Below are 24,021 nucleotides of genomic sequence, written 5' to 3' on the forward strand. Positions count from 1 at the left end.
TGACCATTGATTAGCCTATGATAAAATCTGTTTTATTATGCATTTTTTTCACTTAAAATCTCCACCTTTAGATGATGTTAAATGAGGAAATTTACCAGCATAGTCATTTTTATTTTACTGCTAGTGGCCTGGTGCACAGATTCGTGCACATCAAAAGGAAATTAATTAGAAGAAATATTTTAATATTGCTATTCGCCCTTTCTCTATAATAGAAGTGTCAAAGATAACAGAAAATTAGTGAAATGTATATGAAAATAATATACAAATTATTTAATAAACAACAACAGCATGATATAACAAAAGTAAAGGTATAATATAAAAACAACAAAAACATATAAAAACAATGACTAATAAATTGATTAACCCTTTGCACTCCGCTGTCCCCTCTCAGGGGACATCGGAATTCTAGCATATCACTCGGATGTCCCCTCTCAGGGGGGACATTGCAGTTTATTAGTGATTACGGGGAATTGAGTTAATTCAATGCACGTGTCCGCCGCAAAGTAGCGTCAAGTAGCTGGTAGCCAATGTCCAGAATGGTCGGAGTGCAAAGGGTTAAATTTATCCTAATATCTCCTTGTATTCACATTAAGAGTAAAAAACACCTTCAGAGTGCTTGACTCATTTCCCTTGTGATGAAGTATTTACACCTTTAACTTTAATGTCACATACTCTTAGAACTCGAGAGAAAGCAACATATAACTGACCATGTAGAAAAACGGGTTCAGGTAGGAATATTCCTACTCTGTCTAGAGTTTGTCCTTGTGATTTATTAATAGTCATTGCAAATGCTGGCATCATGGGATACTGTCTTTAAATTAATTTAAATCGAAGGCCAGTGTCAGACAGAGACAAATCAGTTCTTGGAATCAGAACTGCAGATCCTGTTGATACTTGAGCTTTGATTATGTTAGGTCGCAATCTTGGGATAATAAATCTAGTACCATTACAAAGACTCAATTTACTATTAAGATTTCTCAGTAGCATGATGATTGCACCTACTTTCAATTTTAATTTATGACGTGTAATTCCCAAAGGAGTAATACTATTAAGAAATTGGATGGGAAAATTTTCCTTTACAGCACCATCCATTAAAACGATGGAATCATCACTCAAATAGGTGTGAAAATCTCCATCGAGTATATCCAAAAGTTCTCTACTTAATTTATTAATATGCTCATTTTTAGGACAAAGAATCACACGATTAGATATATTTTTAATATTATCAATAGATATAGTTTACAATTAACAATGACAGATCAAAACACGTGTGTGATTGGCGCCAGTAAGAGCTTTATATGTATCATGCATGCACAAGTGAGCATTTATTTTTAAATTGCCAGTGCGCATCATATGTACCAGCCGGTGGGTTGGTCAAATGGTTGGACAGATTTATGGTCAGTCACTTAGCCTTTTATATATATATATATATATATATATAGATAGATAGATAGATAGATAACAATTCAATTTAAAATAGTTAATAAATTCTAGATCTGGGTTTTTAATGGTAACAGCTCACATTTGCTGGCTACAAAGCATTTTCTATGCTGGGCAGTGTTCTATGCACAATGTATAATATATCATATCACAAGAATAGGTAAGTAGTTGTTAAAAGTGTGGAGTCTGGAGCCTCACTTGGTTCAAATTCTGATTTTACCACATTACCTATATAAGACTGGGCAAATTCGCCTAATTGTGCTTCATTTTCCAGTCTGTTAAATGGGCTGATATTAAATACAACTCATAAGGTTGACATGAAAATTAAAGCCAAATTAATCTGTGCTTAGAGTGGTGACAATACCTAGTGCCTAATAAGAGCTACATAACTATGAGCTGTTGTCACAGCCATCATCACCAACTCTCACAGTAACCCTGTGATAGTTAATTTTATGAGTCAGGACTAATTACAAAACCTACAAGGTAGGTAGAGCATTGACGTTTGGGGAGGTTGACTAAAACCACAAAAGCAAGATGTGTACCAGGTCCCTTACTCAAGACCTGGCAACTGGTTCCGGAGTCTGGGCTTTTTACACTGCATAACACAGCCACACTGTGTACCAGTAGCTTCCAGAATAATTATCTGCAGGTCATTTACATATTATGTTCTCTCCACCCCCCCCCCCCCCGTCATCATGTCAAAGAAGCTTGATCCCCCACACACACACACACACACAATTGCTTTTCCTTTGAGCAGAAGTCAGTCACCTACACCCTAGTAGGGAGAACTCCCACATACAAATAACTAGGGAGGAGGAGGATGGAGCTGGCAGCTCCTGAGCATCTTTCATGTGTGAAGTGCAGAGGCTCACAGTTCACAAACATCTTGTTTCATCTGAACAGATACCCTACTGGGTGTATCTTATCCCCATTTTATTAGATGAGGAAACCAAAGCTGATCTTGTCTGAAATTACAAAGAATGGGTCTGACTCCCAAGGCTTTTGCCACCAGGCTAAACTGAGAAATTGAATGTAATGAGAGTCTCTTGTGAACTCTTTCTCTCTCCCTCTCCTTTTCTCCCTCTCTCTCTCTCTCTCTCTCTCTCTCTCTCTCTCTCTCTCTCTCTCTCTCTCTCTCTCTCTCTCTTTCTCTCTCTCTCTCTCTCAAGCACTTCTTCCATAATCATTATCTAATTTGCTTGTTCATGAAAGTCAGACAACCTGACTTCTTCAAAGTGTCTTCAGTGTCACTCTGATGAGGTGTGTTCTGTCCTCTTGTTCCCTTCCAGAGGAGATCTGTACCCTCGTCATCGCTGAGACTTTCCCTGAAGATGCAGGGGTCTTTACCTGCTCGGCAAGAAATGACTACGGCTCAGTAACCAGCACTGCCCAGCTGGTGGTCACCGCAGGTACGTGAGGAGTAATAAATGGCAGGGTTCTGCCCATCCCAGGAGGAGGGCTCAGCCATTGGGAATGGTGCTGCCACTCCAGGAGTTATCCTGAAGGTCAGTATTTCATCAGCAAACAAAAGGCTTTGCGGGAGAGGGAGTCAAAGTGGAGATGAATAACAAAAGGATAATGATGATGGAGCCACTGAACACCCGTGGTACTATTTTTGTAAATCGCCCATACAGTCTTCTTGGAAGTGATGGAGCTGGCTTCCTAATGTGCTCATGCTAACCCCAAACCATGCTCACAGCAGACCACCTGGGGATGGGAGATGCTATCACTGTTTTGAGCAGCGTCAACACAGGAGAGGAGATAAATATTCAGAAAAATTAGGGTTGAACCTACGGTTGAAACTTCTGAAAGAGTAGTACAAAATACCCCTGATGGAATTTGGAGAAACTGTAAGATCTCAGACGTCCAATTTCACTGAAGTGAAATATAACTAAGATATGAATAACAACAGCAAGATACTATTAAAACCAATATTCAAAAGTACCTGGGTATTTTTTTAAACTCTGAAATTTACCACTAGCAAAGGCAATAGGAAACAGCTTTTCCTGTAACTTTATCTTGCTCTTTTCTGCTATTATCGATAGCTATACCTTAGTTTATTTTTATTGCCTCATCTCTATTATTCATTTTACAGCAAATATTAAAATATATCTTTGACCAGGCATGACCCATAGTGCACATAACAGGGACTCAGGGGTTGGCAGTTGGATGAGAGAGAGAGACATGGAGAGAGCAATGAAATCCCACTTTGATTTCTTTGGAAGCCTGGGAACTTGGTGCTAGGGGGCAGCAGAGGCACAACCAAGACTGGGTCAGGGAGCTTAGCGTGGGAATTGCTATTCGTCTTCATCTTAAGAACTGTGGATGCTGGGGCAGGGCTGATGTGCCTCAAGATCACCTCCCTAGAGTGCCGAAAATCCCCTCTGCCCTGAGTTTTGGCACCCAGTTCTGTCAACTACAGTTGAGCATCATCTTGAAAATAAAGGCTCCTGAGAGGGAATTGAAAGCTAAAAAAGAAAAATTGTGGGGACATATGTAATACTCTCAACAATAAGTTTTTTTTTAAAGATACAGTAATGTTTTCATAAAATGGAAAGAATAGAAAAAGAAAGGAAGAGATGGAAGAAGGGAGAAAAAGAAGGAAAGGAAGGGAGAAAGGAAGGAAAAGGCTCCCCTTAATGAGAGGACAGTTGATTGAATGAGTGCTTTAAATGTGCATTGGTGGGAGCTACAGAGTGGGGAAGAGCCCCGTGTTTCGATTCTGCTTGGCTTGAGGACTGTCCTATCAGATGGCCCCAGCCATTGTGCAGTGTTCCCACTGCATGGCCCAAACTCCAGACTCAAAGTCTGTGAGGCAAAACTTGGCATTTTTATCTGGGGCAGATAGGCCAAGCAAAATAAACCAATGCTGCTGAGCCCTCCTCCATTCACCTCGGTGAGCACTGTTGAGTATGTTCCAGGAGCTCTGCTGGGCTCAGGGCAAAGGGAGAAATTCAAAGAATACATACCTCAAGGCACATTCAGTTTATTGAGAGAAAAGAAAAAAAAAGATGAGGGTGGAAGTTGAGTTATGGCTGTGGCGATCATCTAAAATGGAAAAAAAAAAAGTGATCTACGAGGTCGTAGACATTTCCCTCAGACTCAGCGCTTTACTGAGCTTTTAATAGAACGAACCCCTCCCTATTCATTGCTTATCCCATAAAACCTTAGGGCTTGAGCTAATATTAGTAAAGCTCAGATAGGATGTTCAGTCGGATCTGTGGCTGAAATGTGAGAAGACGAAGCATTATTAGTTGATGCTGTCTCTGTTGTCATTTTTGCACCAAGTTCCGTCTTTAGCTCTGACTTGGAATGACTAGGTGGCTGCTTTCCCCACTTGTGGGCCCATTCAGGAAATGAAACACTAGCAGTCACCCAAACAAGCTTGGACACACCAAGCCCTCCAGCTGGCTTCCCTTCTGCGTCAGATGCAAAAGCAGCACAGCTACCTCTTCTGTAACACCAGGGTCCGAGGGATCCTCAGACCGTCCCTACCAGGATGAACCTAACTGCTGAGTTAGTAGCATCCTATTATCTGTTCTCTCTCTTTCCCTTTCTTTAGCCAACACTGAGGACTGTCGCTATGACTCCATGGGTGACTCCAACAGCGATCCCTTCCAGCACTTTCCGCCTCCCCCTCCGATCTTCGAGACCAGTCCCTTTGAGTTGGCTCCAAAGAAACCAGCCGAGATCCAGCAGGTGAACAGCCCGGAGCTAGGCCGGGGCATGGCAGCCCTTCACATGCAATTCAGTTCTGCAGACAGGGAAACGAACGGAGTGCACCCCGGCCATGGAGTCAACGGACTGATTAACAGCAATAAATCTCCCCCGGCACCAGCTGTCCTGCTCTCACCCACCAAGGAGCCTCCGCCTCTGCTTGCCAAGCCGAAACTGTGAGTATTCCTGCCTGTTTCACAACACGTTCCATGCCGCGAACTAGCCTCTCCGGTCAGTGAGGACTCCACTTTGCGGCACATTGCCCACTTCTGCAGGCCAGCTGTCTTCTGGCAGGTGGGGCTTTGCTACCAAGTGGGGTCTTTGGGGGAAAAAAAAAAAAATACAAAAGTTACCTAAAAATAAAGAAGGTATATGAGGAGCTCGGCGACCTCTACCCTTTGCTAAAAAGCTATAACTGGTCCCAGCTGTGAAAATATCTGTGCTCCGTGTGGCCTCCCATTGTACAGCAAGGACGTAGCTGCTCCCCAGAGGTGAGGGGCAAGGGGACCTGCTCCGAGCCCTCTGTGAACGGCATTTCCAAATGTTTTCACTGTGAGAATCGGTAAGGAAATCTGCTCTAGATAAGCACAGGAAGACGAGGGGCTGAGGGTGGAAACCCATTGTACGGACCCCGGGAGGGGAATGACAGCAGGGATAGCCTGGCTTGTCAGGAAGAAGAGCGCCCTTCACAACACGACCTTCGAGGCTTTGGAATTTCCATGAATACCAGCTCCACATTAGATTTCCACTATTTTCTTAGGACGATAAGCCTTGCAGGAGCTGTTTCCATTGGCACTCCATAGCGGAGAGTTGTCATGAATGGAGCCCATACCGTGTCAGAGAGAGACAGAGATCAGTTCCCTCCAAAGGTTCTGTCGTAGCATAACAGACCTTGAATTAATGCCCCAGAGAGGTCAATGGAAACGTCAGCCTCATATAAAATGTGTATATACTCTACGAGGTCACATTTCCTCGAGAATGAATGCACCAGGGTCGAGGAAAGCCCCTTAGATTTCCCCTTGATGTCTGATATTTTTTATTTGGGGCAGGAAAGATGGCTTTAGGATAGGAATTGTTTCTCCGTAGTCCTGTCATCGGCTCATATGTGGGAATATCCTATACATGTGTACATCGCATTAGTGTTTACCAAGTGATCTCATGATTATTAGATTAATGAAATAAATCAGCCAAATGAATACCTTAAGTTAACAGATGGGCAGGCAATTTTATAAAAATGAACTTCTGGGCAATCTTGTGTTGCAGTTTCAAAAAATCGGTCTATGACCACCCTGCCCTTAAATCTGTGTGCCATCCAAGCTCGGTTTCAGGCAATGGGGCCACTAGGTTTGTATACAGTCGTGTGAAAGGTGCCAGGCAAACATTTAATACCTGTGCTCCAACTCTGCCGAGACTCTGAACAGGTAAAATGAGGTCAAATGCAGCTGCCTTAAAAGAGATGCACACTCTGTAGCTTCACTCCATAAAATTAACTGCCATGGCTGACCCCTTTTATCTTTGCGTTTTGAATATGTATTTCTAGTGCTTTTAATGAAACAAGGGACCTGTTCTCCGGAGAGTGGGGGGTGAGGGAGGGAGGAAAGGGTGGATGTTGCTTAATGGCTGGGACTTGCCTGGACTCTTGATTAAGTGACCTGTGTCCGTGGTAATGGCTGTCATAAATTAGATGTGAATCACAGGAGAGCCGTGGAGGAGCTGCTAACAGGCATTTCAGCCCTTCTTATCTCAGGAGTTTCAACAGCTGCTCAGCCTTTAGCTCTGCTTTATGGTGATGTTAGTACTCCTGGTGGGGGGCAGGGGCATGTCTGCAAAGCACATACAACAATTCCGTGGTTATTAAGAGGATGAGTAGCTTAAGCACAAGTTTGAAGACTGACATCATGATTTGCCTATTAGTCAGATTTTTCATTATAAAATAAGATACAGGAAAAACAGACATTAGTATTTCAAGATCTGTATAAAGGGTTTGCTTACTCTTCCCTTCGAGAGGAAATGTAGGGAAAGACAGGGCACCTAATCACAAATCTGGTAGCTGAGAAATAACATGTACTGGTACCAGTTTTTACCACTGTTTCCTTGTTTTTCAAATATTTAGGCATTCAAGTATATCCTTGGATTGCTATTTAGCAATATTCATATTGTATGCCTGCTATTTACTTGATAGACAATCATAGATGATGACACTTGAAAATATATATTTATTTAAAATTTTTTCTTATGAATTATAGTACTTTATTGGCTTTTGTTTTCATTACAAAGTAAATGCATCTTGATGCGACAATTTAAATAATACAGAATAACTCACTCTCACGGTTTCTCCTCTTCCAAGACACCCTCTTTGTGTAACTGACTTTATTGCTTTATTCTGAAATCTTTCACTCCTTTCTCTATTACCATGGTCTTTTCTGAAAAGTTTGGTTCATTGCTTGAACAGTTGTATTCATTGACAGAGGAATTTTGTTGAATGACATCTGCCATTTGTTTAGAATAGCATCTAAGTTATTGGTAATCACACGTCTTTTTATTTCTTTTTATACATTGGGGGGAAATTAGATTTTGCTTCTTATGGTTGGCAATGAAAAACTTTGGATTGCTCTAATCTTTTCTCATGAGCCTATGATTTTATTCCTCCTCCTAAAAGGAGAATGTATGACATTTTATTCATTTGAATCAGTTGTAATCAAACAAATAGGAAACAGTGAGGAGGGGACAAATAATAGGTATCAAAATATTTAATCTTGCAATAACTTAACCTGAAAATGGGTTTGATTTCCCAGATTTCTGAAAATAGATCTTTTTTTTTTTTTTTTTTTACATATTTTTAAATATATTTTTATTGATTTCAGAGAGGAAAGAAGAGGAAGAGAGATAGAAACATCAATGATGAGAAATAATCATTTATTTGTTTCCTCCTGCATGCCCCACACTGGGGATCGAGCCCACAACCCGGACATGTGCCCCAACCAAGAATCAAACTGTGACTTCCTGATTCATAGGTCGACCCTCAACCGTGGAGTCATACTGGCTGAGCAAAAAAAGATTATTTTTAGAAAGAAAATATTTTGCATTTTTTTTCCCTCTCAAATAGCTCTTATACAGAGAGAGAGAGAGAGAGAGAGAGAGAGAGAGAGAGAGAGAGAGAGAGAAGACTAAAATGAAAAGATAGAAATGTCATGAATTCTTCTAACAAGGTCTAGCACTGATCTTCTATTATCCAATGGAAATCTTCACCAGAGGCCTGTAAGCCTCCCAGCCTGCAGCGGGGTCTGTCATGCCTGTCCTGAGGCTGAGTTCCTGGCTCAGTATCGAGGAGGCATCAACTTTGGTTCCTGCATCTCCAAGTGTCTTTGTCCCTGATGCTGCCCCTCAAGTGCAGTCCAACATGAGGACACGGGGCTATTTGATAAGTATTAGTATATTAATTTTAAATTTTTCTTATGAATTACAGTACTTTGTTGGCTTTTATTTTCATTATAAAGTAAAATGCATCTTGACGTAACAAATTTAAACAATACAGGAGTAATTAAAGAAAAGTTAACTCTTGCCGCTTCTCCTCTTTCAAGCCAACCTCTATGGGTAACCGACTTAAGTGCTTTGGTCTGAGGTCTTCCACTCCCTTCTTTATTATCATGGTGTGTGTGGAATGCCTTACCACTTGCTGTGGGACCAGAAGTGCCCTTATACACTGCATAGAAGAAAAAATCCTAAGTAGGGGTTTTGTATGCGACTGACACTCATAATCTTCTATTACAGTACAGAGAAAAGAAGCAACAGGTACTTCAGTCAGATTTCTCATCAGGGAAAAAGAGAACAGAACAAACATAAACCCAACTTGTGAACTATCTGTTATATTGTATTATGTTCTTTGTTTGGAGTGTCCCAAATAAGTCTGGTGCCTCCCACTCTACAAATCATTCCTGAAGGTTCCAAAGATTTTTTTTTTTCCTTTTAGGGCTCAGTGTGTGACTAGGAAACAAAATCCCTGCTTTTCTTAATTCCTATCAACTCATCCATACTAAGGTATTAGGGATTTTATATATCACTCAGTCCAGTTTTGGACTGACAAAGTAAAGATACATCTTCATCCTAAAAAACGATCATAAGCACAATAATAATTTCTTGTGCAAAATCAGAGATGTATTCTTGCCCTGCACTTGGGGGGGGGGGAGAGGGAGAGGGCAGGAGAGATGATGTGTTTAAGAGACAAACGAGAAGGAAATAGCATCCTGTATCTCTCTCTGTATCAGTTACTTAGCTGGGCCAGGCTTGCTATATTTAGAAGTTCTTTATGGTTTCCTCCACGCTCCTCGACACACATGGAAGCACAAATCATTCCCTTTGCTGGGAATGTTCTACTCCTAGGAATGTTCTACTACTAATGGCTACCTCCTCCCTGCTTTCAACGCTCAGCTTAATGGCACCATCATCCCTGACCACCCAATCTAAAGCAGCCACCCACCGTTCTCCAATAAATCAGCCTCTTTAAGTACCACATGGCATGCCGTTCTTTTTTTATAGTTTCTTATTACCTGCTTGTCTGTCTGTATATTGTTTTCCCCCCATTATTATAATGAAAGCTTTTTGAGAGTAGGGACCATGGCTATTTTTTTTCACTGCCCTTTCACTAGATCCTAGATCGAGGCCTGATGGAAGGAATGCTCAAAACATTGTGGAATGAATGAAGCAAAAGCAGATCGGGAAGGAGGGAGAGAAAGACCTCCCACATTTAGAGCAACCCCATTTGTTCTGCTTAACTTCGAACCTTCATATACGCCACCAATCCCACCGTTTTCCCACTTTACAATACTTTTAAAACCAACATTATTTATCTCATAAAACGAATATGAAAGAATTAAATAAGAATCCCATGAGAGTGTGGGGGGTAAAAAGGGCCTAATATATGGAGATGGAAGAAGGTTTGACTTTGGGTGGTGGGCATAGTGCAATATAGAGACCCTGTGACATAGAAACCTACACCTGAAACTTCCATGATCCTATTACTCAATGTCACCCCCAATAAAATTAACTTTTAAAAAGAAGGGGGAAAAGAATCTCTTGGGATAGAATTACAGTGGAAAAGTTTGTCCAACCAAGTTACTTACTGTTGGAACCCTTTCGGCTCCTTCCACATTTCTCCTCTGTTCCCATTTGATTAACATCTTGTGTGAAAACATCGTGGAGAAAACGAGACATGTGGAAGGTTTAGGAGGACGTTTTCACTCTCTAGTATGTACTCTCAATGTCAGTTGGCCACAGTACAATCAAACGGTTTCAAGGTGTGTGTACTTGACATGTTAACACCCCCCTCAGATGCCAGACTTTTGATGAAGGGCTGAGAGCTGCTGTGCTACTCCCTTCCTGTCCTGTTTATGTTGGACGGCGGCTCGTGCTCCTGTGTGTGGCTTGGTCAGTGTAACTTAGAAAGTGGAACATTTTTCCGTCCTTTCACCTCTGCTAGTTAGGGTTCAAGATTTCACTATATCACTGTTTGACATTAGAATATAAATGGTTTCCTGGGTTCTATTCTAGTAAAAACCTTACCTGGTAGATTTACACACACATACACACAAACACTTGGGCAAAAAGACGATAAGTCAAACTATTTGGAGCAAAAGAAGCAACAAAGGCCAAAGAAATGTCATCCGTAAGCTATTGTAAAGAGGTGTTTAAATGTAGGTAAATGTATTTAAAAATCTAGCATGCTTTTTATCCCCTCACTGTTAATTGAGCATCCACAAGTGTTGGGTAATGCAGGGTTCTGGAGTCATAGAGGTGAACAAGACAAAAGCATTATCTTGGAATAATTTCACTATACACACAAAATTCTGCACATATTTTAACCTCACACACAATTTTGTAGAAGAAGAACCAATTCCTAAATTAGATTCAGTGCAATCCAATTGTCTTGTCTTCCCAATTTAATGTTGGGAAGATACACCATTTTGCTTTTGATGCAAAAAAAACCCAAAAAACTTAGGCACCAATTCCTCATTAAATGATTTTTGCTATGTTCTGAGTCTAGTCAAATGACAAAGCAGGATAGTAGCAGTGAACATGTAAACTGTGGAGCCAGAGGAATATGGGCACAATCATGGTCTTCATTCCAAAGCACCTGGCTGTGTGGATATGGGCTCTTCATAAATATAATACAGTGATGGCTTTGCATTAACAGTGTTGGTGTTGGATCACTTTGAACACCATCCTTCTCTGAACTGGAAAGTCCAATCAAGGAACTTCCTGAAGTATGAAACTTTTAACTAAGAAATAACATTTTGATGTATTTTTTTCCTCATGCTTTTTTCATGTAAATATTGGCTTTGTCACAGTGTCACATTCTTAGTTATTAGGATAACAGTGCTTTGCTGTGCTGGTCTCTTGGTGAATATAATGTTTTAATTACATTTCCAGAAGAAAGTCAAGTCCTTATGTTTATGGTTAATACAATAGTTTCATGAGGTGTCTAAATATAGTTGGAAATATTTGCAGATACCCTGTGTACACTCAAAGTAGTACTCTGCCACCAATAAGAGATACCATAGGTACATCTCAAATACTTCGTGTGGTCCATGAAAGTATATGTGATGATTCAATATTTTGTCCACATTTCCATCTCATTTTGCCAAATTAAGTATGAGAGATACTATGGTGATTACAAAGTAAGTTGAAAAGAGGAATCTCTGCTGGGAACCTTTTATTTTTAAGGGAGGAGGGGTTCAGCTCAGAAATAAGATGGAGCCATATTTGAATAATGTACTCAGAAGTACTGCCATGAATAGAATGTCAAAACATAAACACTTTAGTGTCAAGCAAAAAAAGAAATATGCTTGAGACAAAATTATATATGCAGCTTAATACTAATTTTATGGGGGCGGGAGACAATAAAACATTTTAACCAACTAAAATGAGTATTAGACATTTAGAAGGAAAAACACTGTAATGTTGCCTGTGGATTATATTTTCTTGTTAACCAGTTCTGATTTTCATCAATAATGATTATCAGCTCTATGATTACTAAGTATTATTTTAAAAGAAATAAATACTTTTGATCCTCTCTCTTTCTTTCCCCTCCTCTGTAGAGTCTCAGATCACTCTGCTCTTCATCATGGATGCTCCCTGTTCAAAATAAGAGCCACTAAGCTCCATTTTAAACATAATTGGGAGCAGAGTACTCTCGCCTTCTCTCTCAGAGTTCCTCTCTTATCCCAGAAGCCAATGTAATCAGGACTCCATCAGGGTTTTTAGAACCATGCTAGAAAGCCCTCCCAGAAAAATGCCCCCTGTACTTCAAAATGACTGTGTTTCAACACAAATATTCTCTTTCAACATTCCTCCACCTCCACCAATCAAAACCCCCATTTCTTCAATTTCACATCTCAGGTGTTAGGATGAAAGTGATATTGGTAAGGTAATTTTTCATTTTAAAGCCAGAAATAAACTAGATATTTACAAGGGCAATATTTAATGTATAATCTGTACAAGGCCTCCCACAGAAAGGATGACAACTTTCCCCTTAGGAGCTGTGGTGAAGGAGAAAAGATGTGGTGAAGGCAAATTGAAGTTGTGATTTAAATAATACTATCCGTAAATTGTGTGATGAAGGCACACAATTTTGTGATGAAGGCACAAAATTTCTTAACTGAAATTTGACAGGACAAAAGCACTTCCAATGAGACATTGGAGAAGTGGGAATATTGATTAGAAACCGTTAAGGAACCCCATGGATGATGAAAGGGATCTAGAAAAGGGACTCTAGGGGACTCTTGATGAAGGAAGAACAGGAAGAGGGGAGAGGTTTGCATCAGAGGAAATAAAGTGAGAGAACAAGATTGTCATCCTGGGGGTCACTTGCAGTCATTTCATGAAGAGCCACTAAGATTATGCCTAGTTGGAATCCAATAGAGCCATTTCCACACAACTCATACTCCTTTTTTAGCCCCTCTTTATTTCCATTATGTTGCAGCACCATGGCCCATTTTGTAGTTACTAACCTCTTCTATTGAAGCAAGATCTTGAGTTGGGGTGTTATTGAACAAGGCTATTTCTATATTTGTATATTTTGAAAGAATTCTTCTCAACTAATGAATGTGTAATCCATATATATTGACTGGCACTTCATGTCTACAACTTTTACTACTTAGAGGATTTATTTCTGTATACTGCAGGCTGAAATACATTAGGTTGCCAATTTTCTACCGTTGATTTTATTTTTTTATTTCCTGTGGATGTGTAAGTTTTCCATTCAAACTAATGCATCACCTAATGGTGAGAACATTTGTAGCAGGGAAGTTTATTTTAGTTGGTTTCTATTACATGTGTAAAAGCAGACTGTTCATTCTCTCAACAAACCTAAGAATGACAGTTTCCTTACTTGGCTGAAGTTGTCATTACAGACCTTATGAATAACACTGGAATTGATGTCGTTTTTTTTTAAAAAAAAAAAAATCTTTTCCATATGTGCCAAGGAATTAGATATTCTTTCATTTTTGTTTTAAGAAGAATGTGCGTATTAAGTTAATCCAATAAGATTTGTAGTTTTTATGAAACTACGTAGATTTTATGAAACTATGTAGATTTTCATTTCCATGGCTGAATAAATCACATATCAATTGGAGCACACACGTTGCTCCATTATTCAAAAGAACATTATATTGTAAATTCATGGCTCTCAGAGCCTCAGTCTTGGCTATACCAGTTTTATGGTTTCTGGCTGGAAGTTCCTGCTAGGATAATCCTGGCTCCTCTGTTTAGCAAGGCTATTATGAGAGTACACATTGATGGTTAAGGTTTTTGATGATGCTCAGAGGTAATGCCCGAGTAAATATGTACATTGATTTAACTGCTATATCTGTGTTCCCTCTGTTTGCTAGAGTTCACTACTCTACCCCATCTCTACTCAGAAACCTTGAAAATGCATTTGCTCTGTGCCCTGCTCCATTTCACAATGTTCTTTAAGTCTGTTTCTCTCTTTCTTTTTTTTATTTGAATGTAATGATGTATGTGTCCACAGTAGGCAGCATTTGAGGGACTCCAGCTGTGAGGCTCCTGAGTTGAAGCTAGTCAAACCAATGCATCACTCCAGTAGTATCCAAATATTTTTACTTCACTTGATCTGTCAGGAACCAAAAAGAGTAGGTGCAGTTATCTGGTACTCCTTTTCCTCAAAGGAGTTTATAAATAGGTCACATATAGGGAATTATATGCCTCGGCTATAATTTCAAGCTTGCTGCTTTTCTAGTAATTGCCATTAAATGTGAAGGTTGTGAAAGATTTCTGGAAAGACCACAAATATTTTCCCGTCCTTGTTTCTTTTTTTGTTGAAATAGTTCATGCGCCATCTGTTTTTAAGGATGTGTCATTATGTGCAATAATGTCTTCTGTGGGGGGGGAGGGGGTCATAAAAGACAGCCTAAGTACAATGCAGAGCAATGTAAAAATATCTCTTGTTCTCCATAGTTTCCAAAATAGAGCTTGTAGCTTGGCCCTCCAATGAGGTTTAGCTAGAGGAGGGGGGCGTTGGAGATAAATCTCTTGCTCCAGGTGGTTGTTCTCATGTCTGGTGCCCTCTTTGCCTTCATAGCCTGTGCTTTCTTCAGATGTTTTTTTTAAATGGGAAGTGTTCACATTTGTTTGTATTGCATCACAAAACTAGTCTCCACACATAGCCAAGGACTGTTCTTGATGCAGCATTCTAGAATCACAACAGTCCGACCAGTGTGGCTTAATGGTTGAGCATTGATCTATGAACCAGGAGGTCATGGTTCAATTCCCAGTCAGGGCATATGCACAGTTTGAGAGTTTGATTCCCAGTGTGGGATATGCAGGAGGCCACCAATCAATAATTCTCTCTCATCATTGATGTTTCTCTCTCTCTCTGTCTGTCTCTCTCTCACTCTCTCCCTGTCTCTCTCTCCTTCTCTCTCCCTCTCTCTCAGAAATCAATAAAACTAAATATGTTTTTAAAAATTAGAATCACAGCAAAGTTCACTTCCTGTTGGAATTAATTATTCTACCCCTAAAAGCAGAATTATATTTGGTTTTGTCGTTACTCAAACTCTCTGATATTAAACAGCTGCCCTACTGGAAAGAACTATAATAAAGATTTTTGTTTTTACCAAAAATTGGCAGAGAGGTTTTTAAGAGCAATTGGATGGCTCCTGAATGTTCTGTTATTTGAAACGTTGATTTATGCAGAGGACCATTATCCCCATTTGCATTTTGTATTTTGCTTTACAACAAGGGGACCAGAATCTGCCTTTAAAAAAATGAAGTTCTGTTTTATACTCTTGGTGTTAGAAGAAAGCAATCTAAGTAAACTGGAAGGAATTCTTACTAAAAGTGGAAGCAAAATGGAATGAGAAAGGGGCATATTTTACATGTTGTCTATGCTCTTAGTCCTTTTTTTAGTCAGAACAAAGGAGGACACAACTGAACTGGATTCTAGAGGTTCACTTGGTGCTACCCCATGCTTTTGCTTGGCTCTGATGCTTCATCTAATCAGCTCTCTCCTCCTAGTGGAGTATCTTGAAAGATGAAATGCAGGGTAGGCCTCGGCCTGGATCCAGCTCGGGTTGGTTGATTTATTCTAATGGAAGTAGTTATTGTCATCCTGCACTTAGTGCAAGCAGACATCTTTTCCTTGTGAAAGTTTTATTGCTATTTATATAGCTTAGACATGTTTCATATCCGTGTGGCATTTTAAAAGAAGGAATTACTTAAGTCACACACACACAAATTATTTCAGAGACTTTGTACAAGCATAAGTTATCAGTATTGATTATGGAACTATTTAGAAATGGTGCTATGGTACATGGACTCTTATTTTCCCACTCATGAATTTCTCTTAACTAAACTCTATATCTTTGTCAGGTTTCATTGGGGCCAGCAGTGCAGCTAGTTGGCATCTTCATCATTTTCTTAAACATTGCTTTTCTCATGACACTCTCCTGCCGTGCAAGTAGTGCCCCTAAAATGCAGGAGCCCTCTCCCCTGAGTCCCCCACATTCTGCTCCATTCTCAGCAGGCTGCTCTTTGGGCTTAGTGTCCAGCTGTTTCCCTAGGACTCCCCTTCTCCATCCAAGAAGTGCCTCTCACTTTTTTTTTAATCCTCCTTCCCCTGATTTCTAAATGCCATGTATTTGCTTTTTTTGTTTTACTCTCTCATTTGCCAAAAGCACGCCTTCTAGAAGCTTTCAAAGAAGGAGCACAGGATAGACTGTTTTTAGACCCTACTTGTCTGAAAAATGTCTTTATTGTATCCTCACACTGAATCAACAGTTTGGCTGGATTCGGAATTACAGACTTGTCCTAAGAATTTCGTAGGAATTGCTTCAGATTCTTCTGGTTTCTAATGTTATTGTAAAGAAGTCCAATGGCTATCTGGTTTCTGGCCCTTTGCATATGACCTATTTTTTTTTCATTCTGAAAATATGCAGAATATTTTCTTTATCCTCAGTGTTCTGAGATTTCATGATGTGTAATCTTTTCAGACATTGAAGAGGACAGGTATCTAGTAGACTCTTTCCATCTAAAAACTCAAGGGTACACATTCTGGGAACTTTATCTCCATTTTCTCTGTTCTCTCTTTCTGAAATTTGTGTTGTTATAAGGTTGGAACTCCTACCTGATGTCCTGATTTTCTTTTCTTTCCTATTTTTGTTGTGCTTTCTGTAGACCCTTTCACCTTTGTCTTCCAAGCATTCTTCTGTCATATTTTTCATTTTTCAAGGCTTCTTCAGATATTCATCTTTGGAGGGTTTTATAAGTGAGGTTGTTATTGTTTTAATTTAGCTCTGGTTCCCCTTTCTCTGCATTTTCTCTATTCTTTCAAGTTCCTTTTTTTCTTTTCTTTATATTTATTTGGGCTAAATACTACGTTTTAGTTGCTTTTATAAAATTCTCATGACCTCTGGCACCAAAAACTTGACTGAAAACATAAGTCACACACACACACACGAGATTTGTCAGCTAGTAGGTATCACCCTACAATTAAACAAGGACCCCCCAAGTGCTAGCATCTACAGGTATTTCTTCAGGTTACTATTTTCCTGAAAGATATTTACTCTGCGTTCTTGGGTGAGGGTAGACAGGGCAGATACATGCTGGGCAGACAGCATTTGGGAGCTGAGCAGGGGGGGAAGGGGCTGGCTTTTACCATTCAGTAGGTACATTCATTTAATTCCTCATCCCCCTTTTCAGCCTCTTCCCTTGCACCTTCATTCTACTGTACCAGATCTTTCTGGATCTGAATCTTTGCTGGCTCCACATCTCCATAAGAAAAGCTTCCTGTCCCTGAGGTGGAAGAGAAATGGTTGACTAGCTAGTTCACCAAGGTTGACCTCCTACAAACCTTCAACCAGTGCTCTCCTACTCAGCCTTATGCCTCTCCCCGAAGTTCAGAGGAACCTAGTGGTCAAGTTTTTAGTTGTTCAAATTAGCTTCCTTCTTGCTGCCTTCACCTTCAGTAGGCATTTGGGTTTCCACTTTCCTCTCCTGCCATCAGTGACAACTCATCATTCAACTGTTTATTCTAATACATAGACAGTTTTCCCTCCTTTACTCTCATGTTGTTGTTTTTAGGATTTAAGGGAGGAGCAAGAATAAATGTATCCATTCAGTCCACCATGTTTAAGTAAATACTAATTTGTGACTTTGGAGTTGTTTTTAAAGGAAGATGATTCCCAACGTAAGAGAGCAATATAGGACAGTGATGGAGTCTCTGCTAGCCCCACACGAGGTGAACTTGGATCCATTTCTCCATACCCCGAAGTTTCAGCTGCTGCTTTAGTAAAAGGGAATCACGACAGTATCTACTCCCAGGACTGTGGTCACGTGAAATAACGTGCTAGCACAGAGCATGCCTCAGGACAAGTGCTCAGCTGATACTTCTTGGCGTTGCTTTTGTTGTTATTAAGAGAATGTTAGCAGTGCACCCTGAGAGGCTTGACTGTCCATGCAGAAAGGTTCTGAAATAAGCAGCTTGCAAGCCTTGCCAAATACCAGTGAACTCTTCCCATGTTCGTCTTCTCTTTTTCTTTATCTACCTCAAAAAGGTAGTAAGGAAAAAATATATTATTTATAGAAAATCACTGACCACTTGGGAGAAGCTTTTGCTTTCATTTAAATCACCCTCTTGCTCCTGGAAATTGCACATGGGAACTCTAGTGAGCTGAGTATCAGAAATGGGAGTAGTACTGATGATAGGCTAAGATGTTAGGCTACAAAAGGTTAGATAACTTGTTCTTTTGGGCAAGGTTACATGTGTAGTCACGCAGAAAACTGCTAACAGACCCGAGAGGGTAGCATTTTTTGAGACACGTTATACACTGATGCTAAAGGCTGAAAAAATTCATACTTGTCTAATTTTTTGCTTTGAAAAAACACACACAAAGCATTTTGTTTTAATAGCCAACTGAGGTGCCATTAGGGAAATGTTTTTAAATTCCCCAGGGCCTATATACAGCTTTTCCTGTAACAAAAAAACAGCACAGGAAAACAATATTTTACTCCTACACAATCAGCATACCCACTGAGTTCAAAAGATGGGTCAAAACAATTATGTACTCTTCTCAGTAACAGACAAACCATCCTTTCCATAAAGGCCACCAAGAAGCCCTCCTCTCCCCTCCCTGACTGTCCCTGTACCCTGCCTTCCTCTCCCCTCCCTGATTGACCTTGCCCTCTGCACCCCTCTCCCCTCCCTGACTGTCCCTGTACCCTCCCTTCCTCTCCCCTCCCTGACTGTCCCTGTACCCTGCCCTCCACTCCCTTCCCTGACTGTCCCTGTAACCTGCCCTTCTCTCCTCTCCCTGACTGCCTTGCTTCCTGCCCTTCTCTCCCCTCCCTGACTGCCTTGCTCCCTGCCCTTCTCTCCCCTCCCTGACTGCCTTGCTCCCTGCCCTTCTCTCCCCTCCCTGACTGTCCTTGCTCCCTGCCCTTCTCTCCCCTCCCTGACTGTCCTTGCTCCCTGCTCTTCTCTTCCCTCCCTGACTGTCCCTGCTCCCTGACCTCTTCTCACTCCATCAGTTCATTTAGTATTTCCCCCCACCCCTCACACACACCTATTTCCCCCAGAGGCTGCCAGCTAGAAAGAGGGAGTGTATTTAGAAGAGGTTCTTCATTTTCCTGTGAGAACAGCTATAGGAAACAAGATCTTGATCTTACTCATATTAACTACCCATTACAGTCAAATTAAAATGTTGCATTGACCAGGTCTGTCTCTTTTCTTCATCTAATTCTTTCATTTCTTTTATATTGTGACTAGATTGAGTACTGTTGCTTTGGGTTCTTCTGTAAACTGCTTCATTAGATATACAATCAAGAATCATGTTGGGGAAAACCCTGTGAAGGGTGTTTTAGTCTTATTTCAGTTTTTGTGTTTTGAGTGGGAACAATAGGTTTCAGCTTTGGGTCTCTGTCCCTATGGTTTCTGGAAATGTCTCTTTTGGGAAAGTGGGATTAAATGCATCATTTTTGATCCTGATACTCTCTTTTCCTGTTCCTGTACCTCCCACATCTGCAAATTGCTTTTGTTACCACTTTGTGAAAAGTAAAATTACTCCTGCTAATAGCTGGACATTCTGCTAACATTCCATGGGTTAACCCAAACTTTACCAAATGGAGATAGCAGAGAAAGACCCAGAAACTCTCTAATGATATGGTAACAGAGGAATGAGTTCTGCTATAGAAAGTTTGCCTCTAATCACATTTTAATTCGACTCCTTTCATTGTCTCAATTTCCCCCCCATTTTTCCCTTCTCAAAAATGGCATCATTTGTGAGTCAAAATATGTGCCTTAATAAACTACTCCTTAATATTGCTATATATATATATATATATATATATATATATATATACACACACACACACACACACACACACACACACACACACACACCTAGGCAAAACACACACACACGCGCACACACACACACACACACACACACACACACACACAGAGGCTATGTGTGTTGGCAGCCCAGGCCGGTGCCGAGAGCTCAGAAAGGTCAGGGTGCATTTGGAGTCTCTTGACTTTCCCTTCATGGTTAGAAAAGGACTGCAGCCACTCACAGACCAAGTCTTCACGCCAGTCTCCAGAACAGGAAGGAAGGGGCAGAGGCAAGGTTTTGTGAGGCACTGTTTATTTTATTCTAAAGAAAATCACTTTCAGCAGACTTTCCCTTAAGTGTCATTGACCACAACTGTGTCTTGGGTCCATTTTTAGTTCCAAGAAAGGATGGGAAAGTGAGTATCTGGCAAAAGGGAGAGGGATCACATGCCTGGCTGAAACCAGTCATAACATTCTTGGGGCTTGCAGAGAGCCCAATTTGTAAAGGATCTCCATCCATTATCTGAAAAAAAGTCCTACCTGGGTGGAACAGGGTGGCTGTGAGGACGCTAACACACTGTAGAACAGCACCTGCCAAAACATGCTTTAAACTTTAAAGTTTAAAGTATTCACAAACATTGGCCCTCGATTTCATTCTTTCAATTACTAGTGACCTCCGTGTCAAAGATGTGCTGAAAATTGTGATGAAGAGACAGAGAGAAAAGCAGGCCATTAGAAGAAATAGCAGTTGGGGGAGGTGGATGGTTATCAATATGAAGTGGGAAATGTTCAAAGACAGAAAAGAATGAGCTTAACCTGATTGTGTATAACAGAGTAAAGAGGATGTGTCTGTGCGTATTCTTCTAAAACTTAATTTCTTTTTTTTAAAAATATATTTTATTGATTATTTTACAGAGAGGAAGGGAGAGAGATTGAAAGGTTTCAGGTTCCATTCCAGGTCAGGGCATGTACCTAGGTTTCAGGTTTGATCCCTGGTCAGGCACATATGGGAGGCAACTGATCACTGTTTCTCTCTCACTTTGATCTCTCTCCCTTCCTTTCTCTCTCCCTCTCTGCCCTCACCCCTTCCTCTCTCTCTCTCTATAAAAAAATAAAAACACATTTCCTTAGGTGAAGATTTTTTAATTCAACTTTAGATACCTTTTAGAGCACAACTGGAATATGCAAAGTGATGACCATGTGTGACATATTAGCTCCATAAGATTTTATACATGCAAAGTAGAATGCCAGTATTTGTTGCCTTCTCTTTTAAACACCCAGCTTAATCTGACCTATAAAAATGAAGGTTGCTAAAACATTGGGTATGCTTATCAATATTCCTCAAAATAGTGGAATGGAGGCTAATTAACAAGTTGCTCAAATCTCTAAGATAATTCAGAGGTTGTTGCTTTAAACCTATGTGGGGTCTTCCTTTCTTACAATTTGTATGCAGTAACTATGTTTTTGAGCGCCAGATGGAGAAGACATCTGTAGAGTGAGAAACTGAAGAAAACACACTTGCAAGATTAAGGCAAATTAAAAGAAAATTGTTGGCTGTATGACCAACAAGGAGTTTGGAAAAGATGTTCTCTACGTACATATTCACTTTACTTAATGGAAGGTGCCACATTGGAAGGTGCCAATTTTTTTTTAAGACAATTTTCTTTTTTAACACGGTGCCCTGCAATAAAATGAAAGCACGTGACTTTGTTTTCCCTCAACTCTTTATTCTTTAGTGAGATTCTGGTTGTGTCCACTACATGGGACAGTTTTGTCAACCCCTAAATATATACCTAGCTTTGCAATGGACTTATTTAGTAGAACTCTTTGTTCCCTGCATCTATAATGACCTCTCAGTCATGAAACAGAGTAAGACCATGTTAGAGAAAGAAGGGATAACTCAGCACATACTCCTAACCCTTCAAAAGAGCATAGACTTTTGGAAGTCGGATAGTCTCTCTTCAAAGAACAAGAACTGCATGATTTTCTGAGAAGCTGGGGCAGTGGTTTCAGGCAGAGCATAGCATGCATAGCACGCCAGCTAGAGACAGCAGCAGCTGTGTGGCTCGTCTGTTGCCCAACGCATTTCCTGGGCTATGAAGTCGACTTGGAGGGGTGGCGTCAGTGAATTCCAAGCATGGAAAGAATCTGACCGCTCTTTTTCATTTTTAAACCGCATTACCTTTGTCTTGTTCCGCAACTTTCAAGGCCATTTCACGTTGCATTTTTTTCATTGATTTGTGGCCAGAAACTGGCTTGGAAAAGGAGAGCTTAAAGTGTGTTATTAGTCAGGGTTTGGAATCAATTATGCATCCAGAGTCGTTTTTCTGTAACAAAGATCTCAAAAGACCCCCACGTAGAACAATGATGTGACCCCGGGTGGGCAGGGGTGATGCTTCAGGAATGCAGGCTGACGGAGGGAGCCTCTGCAGAAGACAGAGTACGTGCGTGGAACTTGGATGTGGAAGTACCATGAACAGTCCACATGCTTAGTAATTTTAATCTTGTTCCTTTTATAATAGTTCTTCCTAGTTTTCCGCTCATACTGCCCCCACCCTATGGTAGGCCTGGGCATCTCATTTCCAAGTAGAACCACAACATCCAAGCTGACCTTTCTGCCCCCAGTCTCTCCCCATGTTAATCCTTCTTAACCCTACATGTTCACACCTACTCTTACTAATAGCAAATCAGTTCCTTTAGTTTCTTTCTTTCTTCTTTTTTCCTTCCTTTCTTTCTTTTTTAATACTCTCCTAAGGATATTTTTCCATTGACTTTTAGAGAGAGATGAAGAGAGAGGGAAAGACAGAGAGAAATAGCGATGTGAGAGAAACAAACCAATTGGTTGCCTCCTACATGAGCCCCGACTGGGAACCGGGCCAGCGGGGGAGCCTGCAACCGAGAAAATGTGCCCTTGACCAGAATCAAACCCAGGACCCTTTAGTCCACAGGCGGATACTCTATCCACTGAGCCAAACCAGCTAGGGCTCCTTTAGTTTCCATCATTTTACTTTTATATGCGCACAATACTTAGAGTATTGCAAGTTGCAAATGACAGCATTAATAAGTATAATCATTATTTAGCAAAGATTTTAAATTATAAAACTTTCTTAGAAAACAAGTAGAAGACTTTCAAGCATAAAGTCCAGACAGGGAAAATGGCCCATTTTGAAGATAATTAATATAGAAGCTTCAGGTCTCCCCACCACACACATTAAAGACATCACCAAAATAAAGCCGTTTGCCCAAGATGAATGTGCACCTACTGTGTGCACTTCTGCTTCAGATCTACTTGATTACTGCTGTAATTAGAATTCTTCCCTTTGTCACTTGGCTTGAGATTTGTGGCATTTATTTGTGTCATCTCTTCCCTGATTCAGCAGAGATCATTGTTTCCGTTTAAAATAACTTCTAGTGTGTAGGTTGCATGAGGATGCTTCTATATATAAACAACAGCGTAATAATTCATCGCTTCCTTCGCATTTCCATGTCCACGGGAACTTGAAAACAATGGTGCATGACATTTTCAAAAGATGGCTGAGCTTATTACATAAAAACTATTTGCAAATTTTATAATGCTACTGAAGACATATCTCAGTAATCATCATATGCTCTCAAACCCTGGGAAACATTCCAAAAGATGTTTGTAAAAAAAATTATAAGAGAAGAAAATAGTGATGATTCTCTATAACCTCTGGTAGGCCACTTTTACAGCTCTACAATTTTCCTTTGTGAATGCACTTAAAAAAAAACAAAACAAAACAAAAACCTGTTTAATCTCTTCAGTCTTATCTTCCCATTTTGACTTTTGGATAGCATATTTAAAACATACGCTCCATGTCTAATTGTGGATGTCTGTACTTCAGTTAATGATGACTTTTATCGCCCCAAATTTCATCATGCTCTGATTTTTTTTTTTTTTTTCTGAGCTGGAATTGACAAATACCAAGTTTCTTAGTCAACATAGCAGTGATAATTGAGCATGAGGTGACAGAAAAGAATTGTTCTAAGCTAGAAACACAGTT

At 40.3% G+C, this 24,021-nt stretch overlaps 1 protein-coding gene across 6 annotated transcripts in view; it reads left to right on the forward strand.

The window, feature by feature from the left end:
- Positions 1 to 24,021, forward strand: part of PALLD (palladin, cytoskeletal associated protein) — a 375,164-nt gene that overhangs the window by 189,815 nt on the left and 161,328 nt on the right. For all 6 annotated transcript variants that reach the window (XM_036425035.2, XM_036425040.2, XM_036425034.2 and 3 more), the window contains exons 8-9: positions 2,730 to 2,849; positions 5,003 to 5,333. In XM_036425035.2, coding sequence (XP_036280928.1) covers positions 2,730 to 2,849; positions 5,003 to 5,333 — 451 coding nt within the window. The remainder of the gene's footprint in view (positions 1 to 2,729; positions 2,850 to 5,002; positions 5,334 to 24,021) is intronic.

Source organism: Pipistrellus kuhlii, unplaced genomic scaffold (assembly GCF_014108245.1).
Source record: "Pipistrellus kuhlii isolate mPipKuh1 unplaced genomic scaffold, mPipKuh1.p scaffold_m20_p_8, whole genome shotgun sequence".
NCBI classification, from domain to species: Eukaryota; Metazoa; Chordata; class Mammalia; order Chiroptera; family Vespertilionidae; genus Pipistrellus; species Pipistrellus kuhlii.